This window comes from Mus pahari, chromosome 2, assembly GCF_900095145.1.
Source record: "Mus pahari chromosome 2, PAHARI_EIJ_v1.1, whole genome shotgun sequence".
NCBI classification, from domain to species: Eukaryota; Metazoa; Chordata; class Mammalia; order Rodentia; family Muridae; genus Mus; species Mus pahari.
The window spans coordinates 4,920,552-4,942,395 of NC_034591.1; the positions used below are offsets into that span (position 1 = coordinate 4,920,552).

The following is a 21,844-nucleotide window of genomic DNA, read 5'->3' on the forward strand; positions in this document are numbered from 1 at the left end:
AGGAGGTATATTTTTTAATACAGAGAAACTCTACTATCTTAAATGTCTAAAATGTATTATATTAAAATACAGTGGTATTTTATTGCTTATAAGTTTTACTTGTTAAATGGGACTTCCTTTGAACTCTTTCTTACACTATCACTTCTACAATAATTAATTTTACAGTTATATGTTAACTAAAATGTAATGTTCCAATTGCATCTTCCTTAATAAGTATAGTTTATAACATGTAGCTTGAAGGCTGATTTGCTTAGCAACATTCTTTTTTTTTTCTCCCAAGAGCAACATTCTTATAGGTTGCTCTTGGAAATGTAAAAGGCTGGCTGTGTGTTATATGTCTATTTTTTCAGTCTAGTACTTGGTATGATCAATTTATTCAAAGATAGCAAGTAAAGAACATTTAAAATATACTAAATCTTATCGTTCAGTTCATTTTGCCTTGAAAGAGTGTGTTTCCATGACAGAGCACTTTCTTAGCATGGATGAGATCCTAGGTCTCACCCCATGCACCGAAAAATCAATAACAAGAAGCAGGGTGTCTATTTAATGTATACATGGACTGCTTGGTGAAACCATAAGACTTTTATCTATAGATATTAGTTTCAGTTTTCAGTTGCCAGTCATCTTCCAAGCTCTGCTAAACTAATAGTTCAAAAGAGCAGGGGACCATCTCCACCTCTTGCTTGGTTTATACTTTCTAATAAGTTCCATCAGTCTTTCCCTCCTCCAAGGTGCATAGACCACCCTCAAGGCTTCGTCAATTGACACTGACATAACAAAAGTAGAGAAGACTACAACTACAACCTTAACTGATGTGCTAACACACTGATGATCTTTCAAAATCACTGACACTCTCTGAGTAATTATTATGGACTAGGCACTGGCCTGAATGTATTTCAGACAAACTGCATATTCTTATTTTCAAAATACACAATTGAAGTTCAGGTTATTAAGCATCCTTAACTACAGGGTATTTAGATGAAGAGCTGGGATTTGCTTCAAATCCATTCTTCAATATTGCCACAGACATAGGTGGATGCTAATCGTTACAGCTCCATCCAACCACTTCTTATTTGTTAAGGATGTGGAATACCCAGAAAACTAAAGAAGTAAAACTAAATTGTGTTTAGAGAGAGGGACTGGTTTGATACCAGCATTACAGTGTTCTTGTTTTTCAGGTACGCCTACTATTACACCGGGATTGGTGCTGGTGTGCTCATAGTTGCCTACATCCAGGTTTCACTTTGGTGCCTGGCAGCTGGAAGACAAATACACAAGATTAGGCAGAAGTTTTTTCATGCTATAATGAATCAAGAGATAGGCTGGTTTGACGTGCATGACGTTGGGGAGCTCAACACCCGGCTCACCGAGTGAGTACCTCCTTGTATGCTGAAGTCAGATGTGGTCTTGTTCTTCATGCTGTGAAGCAGATACCACCAGCTCTGTTAGGTGTGCGGGTGCATCACTGAGCAGAGTAAAGCCCTGTGGACAGTACCTGTGTCTCACACAGTTTCTTGTTCACAACTGGCAGGGGATGGGAGGTAGGGAGGGGACTCCTGCTTGCCTGTCACTGAATGAGGGATTAAGCTCCTAGAATCAAGACTGAGCACAGCAGTAGTTCGAAATGCAACAACATGGCCTGTCTGCTCCACTGAGCACTGTCCTGCCAGGGCTCCATGGGACCCTTGGATGACAGTGGAAAGAAGGAAGGGGCTCCTGTCTGTCATCCTCTGCTTCATGGAAGACATGATGAACTCAAAGATTGTGTTCAGAGAGGACAGTGTCAATGCACAGAGCAGAAATCTCTGAGCAGTTGGAAATTTCACAGTGATTAGTATTACACATCCCATGTTTGTATTCTGAGGCTATATGGACCACAGAACATTGTTAATGACAACTCTCCTACTGACAGCCTTCCCCCATCCCCACTTTCCCAAAGAACTAGTCATAACAAAGATACTAGGCACAAATTAATGTACTTTTTCTTGACAAAACTAAACTAGGCTCAGGAGAAAAAAAAAATGGTATTTGCAATTCTGGCATTATATGTAACACAACACAATCTCTTTTTTCTTTTAGTGATGTTTCCAAAATTAATGAAGGAATTGGTGACAAAATTGGAATGTTCTTCCAGGCAATGGCAACATTTTTTGGTGGTTTTATAATAGGATTTACCCGTGGCTGGAAGCTAACCCTTGTGATTTTGGCCATCAGCCCTGTTCTTGGACTGTCAGCTGGTATTTGGGCAAAGGTAGGTGAAGTCTGTGAGTCCAGATTTTAAACTTTCCCATGATCCACAGAAAAGTATTTTAACCACAATAACTCTGTCAGTGAATTTTATATACAATTTCACTCTTTTTGTCAAAATAACAGCAGATATTTTATCAGCTGAGGATAAAATATCAGCTGAGCTACCCCCATGATACTTCATGCCGTGCTTAGCCATGTGATTATTTATAAAAACAGATGAAAAAGAGAGTAAAAAATCTTAAGTTCATCCTTTGTCTTCATGGGAAAAGATATGCTAAACCTATAAGATCGCAAATACCTGTCTTAGTGACGTTTCTCTTGTTGTGAAGAGATACAATGACCAAAGGAACTCATATAGGGAAGAGCTGGGCTGGCTTACAGTTTCGCAGGGTTAGTCCATTCCCATCATGGCAGAGCACATGACTGCAGGCAAGCAGGCAGGCACAGCACTGGCACAGTACCCGCGAGCTACATCTTTATCTGTAAGCACAAGGTAGATCGGTGAGGCAAGGAGAGCGAACTAACTGGGAATAGCATGGGCTGTTTAATCCTCAAAACCCACCCCAATGACACACCTCCTCCAAGGCCACCCCTCCCAAATCAGTCTCACCAACTGGGAACCAAGTATTCAAATGTATGAGCACATGAGCGTCAGTCCCATTCAAACCACCGCAACCACTAATATATGACTGTGCCAATCTTTTACAGAAAGTAGAGATTCAAATTCAGTCAACACCAAATGTCTCATTCAGTTTTCAGTTTTAACGTTTCATACGTGTATAGATTACATTTGTTCTCTAAATTGATTTTACCATCTTGTCATAGTTGCAAATGGTTCTGTGTTTATACATACGTAATATACACATACTACAAGCATATATGCATGCATACATACACGCATGCCTATGTGAGTGATTATATTTATTTAAATCCATTGCAGTAAAAATAACTTGTGGAACTACTATCTAGTCATGGACACATGTAAACCTATAACTTCTAGTCATGTTATTCAGTCATGAAGACACAGAAGCTCTTCTTCACTCCATGCGATGGCTCTACCAATTTTGTAATTCATTTTCCACGTCTGCGTCAGCATGCAATTCATTTTATAAGATCACTTAATGCAAGTGTACCTATATTGGGGAAAGATTGGCCCAGCAGATAGATTTTGTGAGATTACATGAGGGATATCAGAAGTCAAAGTCCAACCAAACGACACCTAATGTAACATAGAAGCCAGGCTGTAATGGTGAGAAGCTTTTGGAACTCTCCCCTGTCAGATGGATGTTGGTCTGTTATTGCAAACAGTAACTCTCACTGACTGAGCATCTGCTATGTCCATCAGATACCTGTGAAGTGTAGGCATCAGCTCACTTAGCAGGCAGAGTAACTGAAGTCCGGAACACTGTTAATCTGTTACCCAGGGAAACATGATGGGCATCGTGTTCCTGGTTGTTATCAGTTAGCTGAGAGCTGGCAACGCTCCTTTTTCTTAGTTGATTTTTCTGTTTAGTAGAACATTGAACAGATTAAGTGGAAATTTTTCACAACAGAACTTAATGAAAAACTACTGATTATCTACTCTATGTTGGGAAAACAGACTAGTACTTAATTTTTAATAACTAATTTTATATTGCTTCTGATACTATTTATTTAATAAAGACAGCCCTTGGCTTTTATTTTAATCTCTGCTCTTTGATAATCTTTTTATATGATTTCATATATATATATATATATATATATATATATATATATATATGGATTCTTTCAGTCTATTCAAATGGAAATTATACAGTAGAATATAGAATATTCAGAATCAGTGAATCTGAAATATAGAAAACCAGGAGAGCCTCAGAGTCACATGTGACAATAATAAAAGGTTCATATCATTACCTTGGGTCTCAAAAGAAGAGAAAGTGTATAGCGCTGTCAAATAAGTCGAAGACCTGGTAGCTGACGAACACAATAATCAGGTGCAAGAAGTCAGTCTGACCCCAAGCAGGATAAAATCAAAGAAGTCCATGTCAGGGCACATCACAACTAAAATGCTAAAGGCTGAACACATAAGGAAGGTTTGTGTGTGTGTGTGTGTGTGTGTGTGTGTGTGTGTGTGTGTGTGATAAGACAGAAAAGGGGGGGAAATTCCATATTGGGGTAGATGACTGATAGTAAACTAAACCCAGTAATATAAAAAAAAAGAATTATAAATTATGGCCAAGTGAGATTTAGTTCAGCTATGTAAAAATGGCACAGCACTTGAAGATCTGTGTCATCTACCCTACTTTATACTAAAGAAAATGAACGGTTAGTTATATCATCTGACAGAACAAATGTTTGACAACATGCAGAACTCAGGGATGTTTCCTGTCAGAAGGTAAGAATAGAGGAATGCCACTGCAGTTCTGAAGTGCCATTCAGATATCCCCATTAGCTATTGATTGGTGGAAGGAATCTTCCCCCACCACTACCGAATAAAACATTTCTGACTTCATTTTCATTGAAACACTGGAACTCTAGCTGCTGCCATAAGACAAGAAAAATAAAAAGGCATATAGATTGGTAAGGAGAAAAAGAAAACTATGAATTTCTGAAAGCAGTTAATGAAGCTAGAAAACATGATCTTTTTTTGTTTGTTTGTTTCTCTTTAATTTTTTATTGGTTATTTTATTTATTTACATTTCAAATGTTATCCCCTTTCCCGGTTTCCCCTTCAAAACCCTCTATCCCACCCCCATCCTCCCTGCTTCTATGAGGGTGCTCCCTTACCCACCCACCCACTCCTGCCTCACCACTCTAGCATTCCCTTACACTGGGGCATTGAGCCTTTTCAGGACCAAGGACCTCTCCTCCCTTTGATGCCCAACAAGGCCATCCTCTCCTACATATGCAGCTGGAGCCATGGGTCCCTTCATGTGTATTCTTTGGTTGGTGGTTTAGTCTATGTGACAACTGAATAGAAAGGCCACAGAATACCAGATCAACTGTATTTTTTGCAGATCCTCTTAAACATGTAAAAACATGTTGATTGAAACAAAAAATGTCAGATGTTGAAGGAATATATAGAAACTGGATCATTAGAAGATTACTGGTGCATGGCAACTCTGAAAGACAATGTTGCTATTGCTTCAAGCTTTAAAAAAAAGTCTTTATGTCTGTGAGTGCTTTACCCACATATGTGTATGTCTGAGTTAATGCTCTACTGCCATGAAGACACTCCATGGCCACAGCTACTCTTTTAAAGGCAAACATTGAATTGGGGTTGGCTTATAGGTTCAGAGGTTTAGTCCATTATTGTCATGGCAGGAAGCATGGTGGCATGATGGCAGACATAGAGCCAGAGAAGGAACTGAGTTCTACATCAGAATTGGAAGGCAGAAGGAAGGTGGACATTGGACTGGTTTGAGCATTTGAACCCTCAAAGCTCACCCCAGTGATACACTTCTTCCAACAGGACCACTCCTACTCCCACAAGGCCACATGTCCAAATAGTGCCACTCCCTAGGGTTGGGGCCATTTTCATTCAAACCACCACAGTATAAATACATCATTTGTATGTCTGGTACCAAGGCCAGAAAAGGGTGTAAAAGACCTGGAAGCTGGAGTTACAGGTGGTGTGAGCTATCTGACATGGGTGCTGGGAACATAACTTGGTTCCTCTGAGAGAATAGCACGTGCTCTTAACCATGCAACCTTCCCTCAGCTCTTCACTGTTTCTTATAAAACCAAGCATGCAGTTATGGTTTGACCTAGCAATCACATTCCTGAGTGTTTATCTACAAGGAAAGAAAAAGATGCTGACATTCAAACCTATATATCCTAGTTTACAGCAACTTCATTCTGGAATGAGATCCATCTCTCCTTCAACAGAAAAATTAGATAACTAGTACATGCCTACTGTACAGGAGTGCCACCCAAGAAAGTCATGCTGACTCATGCGGCAAGCTATATGTTTCCAGAGAATTACATCAAGTGAATTCATGCCTAGTCCTTAGAGCAACATACTATTTGATTGCAATTGTGTAACACCTTCTTCTTCTTCTTCTTCTTCTTCTTCTTCTTCTTCTTCTTCTTCTTCTTCTTCTTCTTCTTCCTAAATTATTTTATTTATTTACATTCCAAATTTTACCCCCTTTCCTGGTCCCCCCTCCCAGAGTTCTTCACTTGTTCCTCTCCCCTTTGCCTCTGAAAGTGTGCCTCCCTGACCACTCACCCTCTACCCCCTTACCCACCTACCCATCTTCATCTCACAGCCAGTATCCCCCTTCCCTGGGGCATCAAGTCTCTACAGAATTAGGTATCTTCTCCCACTGAGGCTAGATAAGGCAGTCCTCTGTTACATATGTGCTGGGGAGGGGGTGGGGGTTAAGGGGGTTGCATGGACCAGCCCATGTACACTCTTTGGTTGGTGGCTCTGGGAGCTCTGAGGGGTCCAAGTTAGTTGATGCTGTTGTTCTTCCTATGGAATTGACATCCCCCTCAACAACTTCAGTCCTTCCCCTAACTTTTCTATAGGGGTCCACAACCTCAGTCTAATGGTTGGCTGTATCTACATCTGTCTCAGTCAGCTGCTGGTGGAGCCTCTCAGAGGATAGCCATGCTAGGCAACTGTCTACAAGCACAGCATGGCATTTTGTTGTTGTTTTTGTTTGTTTCATTTTGTTCCTCAAGACAGAGTTACTCTGTGTACCCCTGGCTGTCCTGGAACTCTTGTAGACCAGAATGGCTTTGAACTCAGTAGCCCACATGCCTCTGACTCCAGAGTGCTGGGATTTAAGGACTGTGCCACCAAACCTGGTCCTATACAACATTCTTAAAATGATGTAAATACGTCAAAATGGATGCCAGAAATTAGAGATGTTAGGGGAGAGGAAAGGGAAGGGCTACAGACAGATGGGGTAGGTCTATAAAAGCAACCTGAAGGCTTTGAATCTTGACTTTGATGACAGGCATGTTAACCTATATAGGTCATAACATTTCCTATAAAGTCATACATTTGTAAGTTGGTAAATGTGAGTAATATTGTTGGAGTATATAAATGTTAAATTCCTAGTTGTGATATAATTCCTATGCTTTTCAAAATGTTACATTGGAGGACACTGGATAGGGGCATATGTAATGCCAATGTATTGTTTTTGACATGGGTCTCTATAAGTATCTCAAAAGAAAAAATCATTAATGAGAACAAGAATTATAAAATAATAAAACAAAAGTCCACATTAAGAAATAAAAGATGGAATTCAAATGTGTTCAAAAAACCTACAATAGTTTAAAATATTATTTCTGAATATATTACTTTGAATATAAAATTACTTATACTAGACAGCTTTAACTTTTTATTACTTTACATCAGAAATTAGTTGAGGCTGGCTTGTTATATCCATGAGAAATATATCTTTCTTTCTCTTCCTCTTCCCCCTCCTCTTTCTCCTCTTTGCATTTTCTTCCGTTTATAGAAAATAGATTTTTTTCCTCACACAGTATATCCTGATTACAGTTTCCCTTCCTTCACTCCTCCCAGTTCCTCCCCGCCTCCCCTCCCATCCAAATCCTTTCTGACTGTCATTATGAAACAAACAGACAATAATAAAATATAATAAGATAAAATCAACACATTGGAATTGGACAAAACAGACAAACAGAAGGAAAAGAGCTGGAAGAAGGCATAGGAAACTGACCCACGCATTCACGTACTCAGGAATTCCATAAAAACATTAAACTAGAAGCCTTTATACATACACAAGGGCCTGATGCAGACCCCTGGTAGCTCTGTGGCTGTGGCTCCAGTCTCATGGAGTTCATAGCAACATTGCTCAGTTGATTTACAGACCTTTGTTCTCCTGGAGTCCTCCATCCCCTTGGGCTCTTACATTCTTTCTGCCTCCCCTTCCATGTGGTTCCCTGAGGGGGGAAAATGTTTTCTTTTAACAGACATGATCTTTTATGAGAAAAAAAAAACTTAAAACAGATTTTTTTCCACATTCATGTCTGCAAACAATCATGGAAGGTCATAGGTTTATAGGTTAAATAAAAGAGATTTATTGAATTCAGAAATATTTTCAATAGATTAATAGATTAAAATAGCACATTTTAACTTCTAGGTAATTAAGATTAGTAGTCCTGTTGTTGGCTGTCTCCATTGTGAGCTCCACAGGGAGTGAAGAGCAATGATGCAGAAGCATGCCATGTGAGTCCCTGGATTCGGCAAGCCTGCGGACTGAGGGGTGGTGCTGGCCAGTCCAACTCAGACCTGGAACTCTGAAAGAGTCACTAGTGTGGGGCAACCCTAAGAGGATGGCTTTGAGAAGTCTTCAAGGTCTGAATAACCAGTGGGGTTTGTCTCAGGCATCAATGAAGACAGATGAGCACTGTTTAAAAAAAAAAAAAAAGACTGATTCTTTTAATGGCAAGAAGTAATCAATTCCTCTTACTTAAATAATGAGAACAAATGACTCTGATTACATATTGTAAGAGTGTAATGCTGTTAAATCAGAATTCTGTGAAATGGATGTGCACAATGCTCATTTAAATGGTTGGCCACTTTGTCATTCCTGGTCCAAATGGTAACCTTAGCTTTCTTCCCATGCCAGTTGATCCAGCTGTCAGTTGGTGTGTTTCAGATATTCACTCCTAGTTGCTAATCCAGGCTGTGTAGCCAAATGGACTCACATGAGTCCTGGATATTCCACTTACTACCTAATTACTAAGCAAAGGAAGTTTCCATTTCCTTCTATATAAGCAAGGAGAACCATTCTCCATTTGTAATTGAGGAGAACTAATCACGTCTTATGCACCTGAGAGGACTAGAATTGCTTCTTAACAAATGCACAGGAATCAACCAGATGATCAAAGAGCATAGTTGAAGCAGCAACAAGAAGAACAAAGACAGACCTGGGATGTGAATGCACTGTTTTTCTAGGGATAACCAGAAGAGGAAATTGTGGCCTCTGCAATATTCTACCTCCCACATTAACACTTCTGAACCAGGGTATCATTGAGTGTTGCTGGGAATACCACATGTCCTGGCCATAAAGCCTAATTTTTATAATTCTTATGATTATATTGTGGCATATGTTTTTTTCTGAATATTAACATTTCCCAAAACTCCTATTGTTGTTTAGATAAGGATCAAAAAATACTCAGTGTGAAATTGTATAGTTTGCCTAATTTGTTATACATCATTGTCAAAATATTTTGAAGAGAAAGCAACTTGAGACATCTTACATAGTGAGATATATGTATATATATATATTTATTTATATATGGTAATAGGTATATCATGACCAGACAACTGAAATATTTTAATTCTTCAAATGTAGCAATACTCAGCCAGCATATGTGTACTTTAACTGTTATTTTTCATTTTTTAATGATCTGAATTTGCCTTTTAAAACAGATATTGTCCTCATTTACTGATAAGGAACTCCAGGCTTATGCTAAAGCTGGAGCAGTTGCTGAAGAAGTCTTGGCAGCCATCAGAACCGTGATTGCATTTGGAGGACAAAAGAAGGAACTTGAAAGGTTTGGACTTCTTTTTCAAGTAGAAATGTTTATCAGCCCACATGCCATTTAGGATGGCAGTGTTAATTATGGTATTTTTCTCATTTCTTAAACAAGCCAATACTTACATATTACAGCATTAGTAACATTCTGGAAAATTGCCATTACATTTGTATTCTTCTTATATCTGAAATATCTTTTTTTCTTTTTTGATTTTAAAGGCAAAAGGTATATTTATCTAAATGATGCAATTATAATTTTCAAGCATTTATTGTAATAAGTATGCATTATTTTATATTGAGAAAATGTTACTTGCAACAAGAAGTGTAATATACTTTAAATAGTAGAATAATTTTGCAAATAACAGTACAAAGGTAATACAACATTTAAGTACAATAGGAAGCCTATTTTAATGATGGGATGATATTCCAACAGTTGCAGCCCACATTCTCATGAAGTGTAAATTCATATGAGAGGGGAGAAACGGTATCGACAATTACAAAGAAGTAAAAATTTAGTAAAGCATTTGGAAGATGCATGGTTTGGAGGCAAAATATTATAAAAGAATCCAAGGGGTATACTTCAGAGGCGTGTTAAATCATCGCCTTTAAATACTCCAAGAAGATCAAACAAGTGTTCTAAGGTGGAACATTTTAAGTACAGTGGTCAGAGGATCCCTCTTGAAGATTTCATCTAGGCTAAGACCTGAGGTGAGAAAGATCTTCAGAAGCAGGGACAGGGATAGGATGGGTAGGAAGAGCAGTCTACTAAAGTCCCCGAGGTGGCAGAAAGCTTTGGTGTTTTTGAGATATATTACAAGGCAGGTGAGTCTAGACCTCACATCAGTGGAGAGAGATTGGGGTCCAGCCAGGATGTGGGGACTGCAGAGAAGGGATGGGATTTTATTTATTCCTGAAGGTGTGAAACTGAGGAGTGGCCATCCACACGTTACAGATCTGCATCTCTGTCTGGACCATCTGATGAACAGACGAGAGCATTTACAGGTTGGGACCACAGAGGCCAGTGGGAGGGCTGATACCAGGAGCCAGCTGAAAGGGAATTGACAAGATTTAGTAAAATTTATGAATTACATTTTCCAACTTCTTTACAGTGATGCACGTGTGCGTGTGTGTGCGCGTGTGTTGGATTGTGTTGGGGTGTTCATGTATATACACATGAGTGTACACCATAGTTACAGGACCACTTGCAGGGGTTGGTTTTCTCTTTCCACCAACAGAGTTGCATGAATCAAACTCAGGTTGTCAAGTTTGGTGACAACAGAGCTACCCGACCTGGTTATTATTAGACCACATTTAATCTTTTGGTTTTCTTTCTAGTTCTTATACTCTTTCAAAATCAGTCTTTGTCTGACTTTCTTTTCAAAACAGCTGGTGCATGAGGAATTTAGCTCTCTTGGACTAGAAACTGACCAGAACTGTGAATGCATTTAATTTAGTAGGATGGTATTGTTCTCAGGTTAGAAAAGCATTTTCTTGCTGAATATGGCAGCATGTGCCTATCATCCTAGCATTAGGGGAGTTGAGGAATTATGAACAAGTCTCTTCATAATAAATAACATTTTTCTAAGCACTGTTTTGTTAATTATCCACTCCCATTTTATTTATCACTTCTCTATTAGATCTTCTGATGAGTGGATGGTTTTATACATTTGGCTTGACATCAATGACGTGTTCATTTAAAAACTAGTCTTTTAAAAGAGTGCTACGTAAATGCAGTATTGTTTATGTTTCTTTCCTCTTCTTCCCCCTTATCTTCCTTTATCTGTATCTGTCTGATATCAGCATCTGTCTGGTATCTGTATGTATCTGGTATCTAAATGGATTTTTTTTTCCTTGTTGATTTTTCCTTTGCAAATGTTTCCTTTGGCTGCGTAGGACACCATGCTCTCAATGAAATGGTTTCAACATTAGCCTCGGTAAGCAAGAACTGAAATAAAGGACATGATAGAGCATGAATAATGAGTCTTTAAGTTTCTTGATGTTATCACCTAAAATATTTGCCTAGTGAATTATTAAATTTAGCTTAGGTCAGCTTCTAACTTGAGACAGACACTTAATTAAAACATGTTTCTTAAAATTATTTTTTTGCTAAAAGATTACAACTGTTGTCTTTAGGGTACACATATTTTGTCACTATAAAATTCCCTCAGAGTTTAGTCTTTACTAAATGTAATTCTTATGCAAATACTGTATTATGTTTCTACAATTTTGGTAACTAGCTAAAAAAAAAAAGGTAGTCACCAGGACAAGAAATAATACATACTCTGGACAGGATTTGAACTTTTGATGTGCCCACTAATTAAATGAAGTTTTCAAAGAAAATTGATAGTGTATAGTATTAATATAATTACATATTTAATGGTTCAAAATATGACCTCAAAATACAAAGTTTATGTGGAAGTATATTCCTTTAGTTTAAAAGTTGTAAGATACTGTCAGCAAGACAATGAAGACTTGTGGATCTTCAGGGAGTTCAAATAAAGAATGTGAAGGTTTAAGTGTGGTGGCACACATCCTAAATCCCAGGACTTGGGAAGTAAAGGGAAGATAATGGTGGGGTCCAGGCTAGCTTTAGAGGGAGACCCTTTCTCAAGAACCCAAGCCAACGAAAAGATGCAAAAACAGAGTGAGGTTCAAAAATGACCCATCCGATTTCCTGAATATTTTCATTCGTATCTGTATTTGCAAAGTTTTCTCTTTTTCTTTAACTCTGGTGCCCATTAGCTTTATTTCTTCAGCAGAATGGTTTCCTGTACAGATCTCAAATGAAAATAAAGCTATGCATACTCTCCTTTAACTTTAATCATCTACTTTCTGGGAGCCAAAAGTACTTGAATTGTAGTTGGATTATAAAAATTAAGTTGTTAGACACAGAGGGGAAAGTGTCTTTCAGTAGACACGACATTGTATGGGGTTGTGCTTTGTTTTATTGGCTTTCCTTCCTTTTCTTTGTAGTGTGTTAAGACTGGTTCTCAACTTTTGGTCAAGACCATTTTGGGGGGCGTTAAAGGACTCTTTCATAGGGGTTGTATGTCACATATTCTGCATATCAGAATTATATTATTATTTATAATAGTAGCAATGAAGTAATTTTATGTTTGGGGTGTCACAACAAAATGAGGAGCTGTTAAAGAGTATTTAGGAAAGTTGAGAACCACTGCTCTAACCGCTCCCAAGGTAATCCCCAAGGCTCGTGCCATGATTAGGTTAAGGACTGTGGATAGGCTGATTTTTTTTTCTTGTTTTTTGCTACCATAAGGCTTTAGATGTCATAGGGTACTAGGCTACATCCCCTTACTCAACAGCAGACACTCATGGCATGACAAATGTTAGAACAATTCATAGGCAATACATACAAAGTATAAAAGATGTAGATACTAATACATAGTAATGGACTACTCTATTCTTAAGACAAGTATTTTTAATAGGTCAATGCTTTTAAAACAACTATAGGAGATAATTTCTGTAGTGTATACATAGCATTTTGTAGCTGCAAATATACCTTTACATGTGTTATTTTGTAATTGATCATTTCAACAGTCCTAGAAGGAGGCAAGGTAGGAAGCAAACTGTCTTCCCTCAAGTGTAGAGACTTAAAGGACCTTCTTGTGTCCATGATGGTCTAACATTAAATCTCTTTTATTAATTAATTTTAAAAGAATACAAGTTTTAAGCCAGGCACACACCTTTAATTCCATTACTTGGGGAGCAGGGACAGGTAGATCTTTTTGAGTTCAAGGTCAGCCTGGCCTACAGAGTGAGATCCAGGACAGTCAGGACTACACAGAGAAACTGTGACTCAAAATCAAAAAACCAAAACCCAAAACTAAAACCCAAAACAGAAGGAATATATATTTTACAGGAAAAATAATTGTTTTTCATATTTTTCTTTTATCTGTGAACTAATACATGTTCCAGAAGCTAGCTAAATACTGCTCACTGATTTCACTATTGCTAAGGCTTACACACACAAAGAACGTTTAGAAGATTCACACAAGTCAAATACTCTCTCCACACCTCAATATTAATTTCTACAAGCATAAGATAAAATAGGAATAACAGCGTAGTGTCAACACATGGAGAAAGTACATGTATACTCCAGGGCTGGGCACGTTCTAACTGGTCACTGGCAACCACGCTACACTAACACATTTCTATAGGGTTTCTAAATCTACTCAGTTACTTTTCTTCTTTATCCCAGGTACAATAACAATTTGGAGGAAGCTAAAAGGCTGGGGATAAAGAAAGCTATCACAGCCAACATCTCCATGGGTGCGGCGTTTCTGCTTATCTATGCATCATATGCTCTGGCATTCTGGTATGGGACTTCCTTGGTCATCTCAAAAGAATACTCTATTGGACAAGTGCTCACTGTAAGTTAAACACATATCAGAAAAGAAATGGATCATTAAAAGTTCTAATGGAATTGCGTGGTGTTGAAAAAATACTCTTTGAGTAGGTCTTAAATACTAGAAAATGCATTATTAGGTTAAAGATTTGGAAAAAATTAATGTGTCAATTTTGGTTTTCTTATAGATCTGTTGTACAATTTCTACTGTAGCCTAAATATTAGCATTACCATCATTTCCATCAGGAGTTCCAAATCCCTTATATAGCAATAAAGTATTTGGTTTTATAACTCCTGATGTAACATTACCAACTTCTGCAGCATGGATTTTCATTTGTTGGGATTATTTCTTTGTATCAAACTTGATACTAAAAATTTCACTTTTATTTTCTAGTTTATTTTTCACAACACAGTTGGAAGAATATAGAGTTGAATTTAAATCCCTCAAATTTTATTGAATTCTAAATGCCATCAAGTTGACAATATTAACCATCACAATTCTATTTGATAACACAAACATATCACTTTTAAGCCATAGCCACTTCCTTTCTTGTCTTTATGGGTTTATGGCCCATTATCTCATAATATAAAAGGCATCCAGCCCAATAGTCTCAATACTCTTTTTTTAGTTCCAACTGTGTCTGTACAAAAATATAATATATTAATATCTTCTGAGACTTGGACATTATGTTGACTGAGCTCCTATATCATCAATTTTGAGTTACATATTCTATGTGTAATGGCATGGAATAAACATATTCCAAAGAGACAGCACATGAATAAGACCAAACAGAGAAAACAAACAAACCCTACATTGCCGTGTAAGGCATGTGGGACCCCTAATGGAAACATCTTGACTACAAAAGACTTGGATAGTCCCACCCTTCCAGATTGGTTCTCTATGATATACATATTCTCTATCTTGAGCTATCTCTGCCTAACAGTCCTGGCACCTATAGTATCTTGGAGTCTCCTTTGCATGTCAGGAATCACCCGAAAGCTTCACAGGTCTTTCAGGGCCTCCTTGCTAGGAATCCAAACTTGTTCTATACTACTTTGTCTTGGTGACTTTCTAAAACATTGTGAGGAGCCTCCCCACCCCCTTAACCACGATTGCATCTCTCATGCCTATAAAGCCATGTGGATGATGCTATCAAGTTCTGTTGTCAGTTCAAAGTATAGTCAGCATCCTTGGACCACAATTGCACTGGCCTCTGTGCCTTTCAGGCTGGTTCTAGAGAAACACTTCCCTATGTTAGTTTTGGGCAGGGAACTGTTTAGCATTTTCTGTTTAGGCTGTCTCTTTTCAAATGTATTGGATCCTTCAGGGGGTGGGTCCTCGAGGTGACTCTAGATCCTGCCAAGTTGACAATCAGTATTAACTGTCATAAATAATTTCTACGTTTTAGAATTTATGTACACACACAAGACTTTACATATGACATTTTATTTTAAGGTACTGAAATAATTTGAAATCGAGCTAAATAGGCCTGTTGTTAGAAGGTCTGTTCGCTTTCTTTTTCTTAGGTTAACCATGCAGAAACAGAGTTAACAACAGACCACAATTCTTCGAGTTCCTTAAAATAGTTCCTTTTCTCAGGATTCAGATTTGTAATATGAATTTCATAATTACTCTTTGCTTTTTGTGTTGTTACTGTTGTGTGACTAAGCTTTATTCAGAACATGAGACTGGATAGGGACAGATTTACAGAGATTTGGTTTTGTTTTGTTGTTTTGTTGATAGTGAACCTGGATAAGACTAAGTTTTAATGAGATTTAAACTGCTCAGTTTTGATGTAGTAAGCTGATTTTATTTTTACTGAAGAACCTAGCATTTGTTTGTACCATTGAGCTGTAGTCCTAGCCCTAGGAAGGAGCAGCTTTGGCCAAGTATCCATGGAGACTAAAGCTGCTTCACAATCTAGAAGCATTCGGAATAGAGACTGCATGATTTGATATCAGACCCAATAGGCTGAGATTCCAAATGCACTACATACTAGAGGTAAGGCTTGAGCAATCAACACTCTTCAAGTCTTCTGCCAAATATGTGACAGGAATCCTGTGTCCTGACGGTAAAGACGAATGAGTAACGGATACAGACTCACTTAGCAAAGCCCCTTCCATGCAAATTATTAAGCACGATGGTTCCCGGATGATTAGAAATAAATGGATGGTGATATTATCAACTTCTGGCAGAAGTGTATTAACTCAAGTATTTACTGACAGTATTTTGATCAAAACAATCCCAAAATTTGGGAAATAGTGATTTAACCCCACAAAGAATTATCCCTTGGTTGTGTGCTTTGTAACTTTCAAAATATTTTCATAACCAATGTTATTTGATACAACTTGTTGCAAGAACAAATAGAATCTTACATACTTTTGCACATGAAATTAAAGACAGTATCCTGTGAGAATGTCCTCCAGATATATAGCTGATTAATACTAATGCAGGATTTGAACCTTTGTCTTCTAACTTGCTTGTTAGAGTTTATTTCCGTTTCACAGACCTTGTGATCTAACTAAAAATTATTAGTCATTGAAGAAATAAAAATTCTCTATTATAATAAAATACTCATAGAGCTTGTATGTCACAGCTTCATTTAAAAAGTAAGATTAATTTTGTATTGTAGGCTAAATGAAATTACTGAAAATTTTAAATGTTTTTGCATTTTAGATTTTTATATTTTTCAGTTGAAAACATGCATTGCCTTTAAGGAATATAGTGCGATGTTTTGATATATCCATACAAGGTGGAATGGTTATGTTTATCTAAATAGTCTTAGTTACTTCACTTTACAAGTTGTAGTGATGTATCTGAAATTTAAAATTGTGAAATTTCAAGATTTTTTTTTAACCTTCTGTATTCTTAGGTTACCTTGACATTTGAAAAATTATGAAAGAGGAAATGCAAGAGAGCAGAGGTAAAGATTAAATAACATAGTGCTTTTTCCTTACCTTGCTCAGGTCTTCTTTTCTGTGTTAATTGGAGCATTCAGTGTTGGACAGGCATCTCCAAATATCGAAGCCTTCGCCAATGCACGAGGAGCAGCTTATGAAGTCTTCAAAATAATTGATAATGTGAGTCTGACCCGCCCATTTATCTATCTAGTAAAGGATTTTCTAGTGATGAAATTTCATTATCATGTTATGTAGCTTATCACACAGTTGCTGTATACAGCAGTTATTGTTACTTAGTGATTGCCTATAATTTTCATCTGTACAGAAGCCCAGGATAGACAGCTTCTCAAAGAGTGGGCACAAACCAGACAACATACAAGGAAATCTGGAATTCAAAAATATTCACTTCAGTTACCCATCTCGAAAAGAAGTTCAGGTATGATGACAATTTTTCTGTTAGATTAAAAGTTTCTAAAACGTTATAGAGAAAGGATTGTATGTAAAATCAAGCATGCTATTGAATTGGGATGCCCACACATAGAACCTACGTCCATCTGTCCTGGGAATTGACCTGTTGGTTTCTCACGTGTCTTGGTAGATCTTGAAGGGCCTCAACCTGAAGGTGAAGAGCGGACAGACGGTGGCCCTGGTTGGCAACAGTGGCTGTGGAAAAAGCACAACTGTCCAGCTGCTGCAGAGGCTCTACGACCCCCTAGAGGGAGTGGTGAGTGAGCATGCAGCCAGCACCAGTTAAGGCTGCCCACCATTCTGCCTCTGTGATTCCAANGTGTGGAAACCACATGCTTTGTTCCAGGTCAGTATCGATGGACAGGACATCAGAACCATCAATGTGAGGTATCTNCGGGAAATCATTGGTGTGGTGAGTCAGGAACCTGTGCTGTTTGCCACCACGATCGCCGAGAACATTCGCTATGGCCGAGAAGATGTCACCATGGATGAGATTGAGAAAGCTGTCAAGGAAGCCAACGCCTATGACTTCATCATGAAACTGCCCCACGTGAGTGGTTCCTGACCTCTGTCACCCCAGGCTCAGAGAGTAGAGCTCTGATTAATGCGGTTCATGGGAACCCAGGAACCTTCTGTGAGGTAGAACAACTGCCTTAGCTGGGAAATCCATTTACCTCGGGTTTTACAGCCCACGCTCTATCAAATAGTGGTAGATATATTTATTTCTTTGCTAAATTTTCCTATTTTTTTGATTTGATTGTTCTAATTATAGCAATTTGACACCCTGGTTGGTGAGAGAGGGGCACAGCTGAGTGGGGGACAGAAACAGAGAATCGCCATTGCCCGGGCCCTGGTCCGCAATCCCAAGATCCTTTTGTTGGANGAGGCCACCTCAGCCCTGGATACAGAAAGTGAAGCTGTGGTTCAGGCTGCACTGGATAAGGTCTGTGAACCCTACTTCCTAATATGTAATTTACAAGTAAAATAACATTCTTCTTAACATTTAATCTTTTTATCCTTGGACTTAGAAAATTTTGATAGCTTATATTACCTGTTACTAAGGAAAAGCACCAGTCTTCCACAATCTTTTTTTTTTTTTTTTTGCATGTTCAATTTCTGTATCTTCTATTTTTTTTAAAACAAAATGTTATTTATCTTATTTGTGTGTATGTGCATGTTTGTACGTGTGTGCAGATATGAGAAGAAGATGTAAGCTCTCCTGACTAGAGTGTCAGTTATGAGCCACCAAGTGTGGGTGCTGGGAACTGAACTTCTCTCTGCAATAGCAAAAACGACTCTTAACTACTAGACCATCTCTCCAGCCACAAGTTGTTGTTGTTGTTGTTATCATTATTATTATTTCTTCTTCATCTTCCTCTCCTTCTGAACTACAATAAATACATTTTCATCAAGAGGCATGTAAATATCTTTTAATTAAAAATGAAAAATGGAGACTCAAGTGAAAATTACTCTTCATTTTGATCATGAAAATGTAGAGAAATAACCCCATTAATATGGTTTTGACAGTTGATAGTATTGTCAACTAAAGGAAAATATAAATAGAAGTCACTCAATACCACCTGATGATTATAGAATTGAAAAGAGAAATAGCCCATTTAATCTGCCTTTGAGAGTTTATAGTATTGTCAACAAAAAGAAAATGTAACTAGAAGTTGCTTGATACCACTTGAAGAGTATGAAACAAAAAAGCCTTTTTCTCAAGGAGGGGGTGCACAGAGTAGTGGTATTGGAGACCTCCAGGTCCATAAAATGCCATTGGGTATGACCGGAGTTGGACCTTCCTGTGCTTCTTGTTAGGACATCCTCATGATTAAGATCAGTATCTAGCTCTATGCTCTTCAGCGTATAATGGTCAGCTTTGTGAAAGCCGGGAAAGAGTAGGTAGACTTCCTATGCAAAGCTTCTTTAAAGTTGAGCTGACCCAGGAGATAGCAAAGGTGAGCTCTTGTTTTCCCTGACTCATCCCTTCAAATGCAGCCGTTTGTATTCCTTTAAGCACCCTGTCAATGAGCTTACTAGAGGGGACACAGGGTATCAAACATTCTGTGGACTTAAAATGGAAACAAATGGAATTGTGGCCGTGTTTTCCCTTATTACTTAGCTTGTCTGTGAGCTCACGCCATCCCTATGTCTTCTGTTCCACAGAAGAACATAGAACAAAATTAACAGATACATTTACTGGAAATTATAGATAGAACCAATTGTAAATGGGTCTATTTAAGAATAGAGTATAAATTTTAAGTGGAAATACCATGTTTCTTTCACTTTTTTGAAACTGTCCAAAGATTTAATCCATTATTATTCTGTTTTCCAAGTTACTACTATCTAATTTTTATAACACATAGGATTTTCCACTTTTGTTTCTCCACTTCTCTTTGTTAACCCTGATATCTACAGCCTGTTCATGTGTATGTGTGAGGTGTGTGTGTATGTATGTGCATATGTGTGTGTTTGTGCATGTTTGTGTATATGTGTGTATATTTGTGTTTATATGTATGTGTGTGTATATGTGTGGGTATGTGTGCGTATATGTATGTATGTGTGATTGTTTGTGTTTGTATGTGTATTTTTTATTGCTTATTACTGCAGAACTACAGAGTGGGAGAAATCATAAGCATTAGGCAAGTTATAAAGGTTAAAGAAATCTCAACAAGTTCTAGTTATCTGCCTCTATTCAATATTAAGTTAAAGATGAGACTGGAAATGTGAAAATATTTATAAAACTCTTCAATTTTGTCCATAATCCTTGTAACTAGGAGTGATTTATTGAACATTTGTTGGGCATTTCTTTAAAGCTAGTACTAAGCCCTTCGTTATTTAGTCATCACAACTATTCTAAGAAGTGGCTACTGTGTCTCTGCTTTACATATTAATAAATTCAACCTTACACAGCATAGACTTCAAAAACTGAAGTCCCGGATTTCATTCACACTAGCGGGAGTCTAAGCTCTGCTCTTTCATATTTGTGTCTTGATTACCCAGGAGGTTAATCTTGCAATTCTTAGCAGATCTCTAGGTGATGGATGCCAGTACAATGTCTTAGATAGATTTGTTTTATCTGATGAATGCTTCAGCACTAGGGTTTTTGATAAATTGGATTATTCCTAGAACTTTAGGCTTACTATAGGGTGTTAAGTAAAATCCTTAGAGGCATAAATTATATTAATACATAAACATGTTTGTTCTTGTACTAACTGCAATAAAACTATTTTCTATTATTATGAATTCATTATGCTTTTATTAAAGCCAGATTATATCTTCATTGATGGTTTACACAGTATTCAAAGCAGTTTTATTCAGCAAAAATAAATTGACTGAGATTTTGCTACAATTATCCATGTATCAAAGCCAGGTTTCTCTCTCTCCAGGCTAGAGAAGGCCGGACCACCATTGTGATAGCTCATCGCTTGTCTACAGTTCGTAATGCTGACGTCATTGCTGGTTTTGATGGCGGTGTCATTGTGGAGCAAGGAAATCATGATGAGCTCATGAGAGAAAAGGGCATTTACTTCAAACTTGTCATGACACAGGTGCAGTGGAACTCTAGAAATGTCCTAATTTATCTTGATGATAAGGTGTCACTATATTTAATCTATAGATAAGTATTACCTGATTGGATAATCTTGAAGTGTAGAAGAGTCCTTAGGAATTTTTTTTTTAGAATGCGAGCCTGCATTTTCAGGTCTGATCCCATAGCTGGACTCATGCCACACTGCCCTCTTTCTCTAGGACAGAGAATTAAGAAGTTCTGTACTGTGACTTGATAATTCTCAATTTATGGTACATGGTTCCCCCCATGCTATTTATCACATACACTGTACTGAACTAAATCATGTGATGCGAAACTTCTTGCCACTTCTAAAAGGTTTCGGAAATTCAACCCTTTTCTTCCTGTTTTGGATTGCTACAAGACTCATCAGAGGACTGCTGCAGCGACGCTGTGAAGGCTGCCCTCTGAAGAGCCTCCTCTTCACCACCCCTCTCATGGCTTTTGGATCTCAGTGCTAGCTCTCACTGTCTCCTCTCTCATTTTCATTTATAAATAAGCTCCTCTCTATGCTTTAGAGGGAAGCTTCTCTGTAGGGCCAGTGATATTTAGCTATCTATGAATTGTATTCATTCTGTCTAAATCTCTCCCTGCCACCTCGAGGTGCAATCATAGCCTTAAGGACCTCTCGTTCTAATGGTCCTAAAACATAAAGGGAATTTTGATTATGTTTCAGCTTCCTTTCTGGACAGAGCACATACTATTTTCATATAACACTATTCAGGACCAGTGCTTCAGATTCTCTCTCTCTCTCTCTCTCTCTCTCTCTCTCTCTCTCTCTCTCTCTCTCTC

General features: G+C 37.9%; 1 protein-coding gene across 2 annotated transcripts in view; it reads left to right on the plus strand.

Moving 5' to 3' along the window:
- Abcb1 (ATP binding cassette subfamily B member 1) overlaps positions 1-21,844 on the plus strand; it is a 151,181-nt gene that overhangs the window by 94,189 nt on the left and 35,148 nt on the right. For both annotated transcript variants that reach the window (XM_029534937.1, XM_021190179.2), the window contains 10 exons: positions 1,179-1,370; positions 2,080-2,251; positions 9,644-9,768; positions 13,969-14,140; positions 17,083-17,196; positions 17,342-17,452; positions 17,615-17,740; positions 17,831-18,034; positions 18,257-18,427; positions 20,874-21,035. In XM_029534937.1, the coding sequence (XP_029390797.1) occupies positions 1,179-1,370; positions 2,080-2,251; positions 9,644-9,768; positions 13,969-14,140; positions 17,083-17,196; positions 17,342-17,452; positions 17,615-17,740; positions 17,831-18,034; positions 18,257-18,427; positions 20,874-21,035 (1,549 nt within the window). The remainder of the gene's footprint in view (positions 1-1,178; positions 1,371-2,079; positions 2,252-9,643; positions 9,769-13,968; positions 14,141-17,082; positions 17,197-17,341; positions 17,453-17,614; positions 17,741-17,830; positions 18,035-18,256; positions 18,428-20,873; positions 21,036-21,844) is intronic.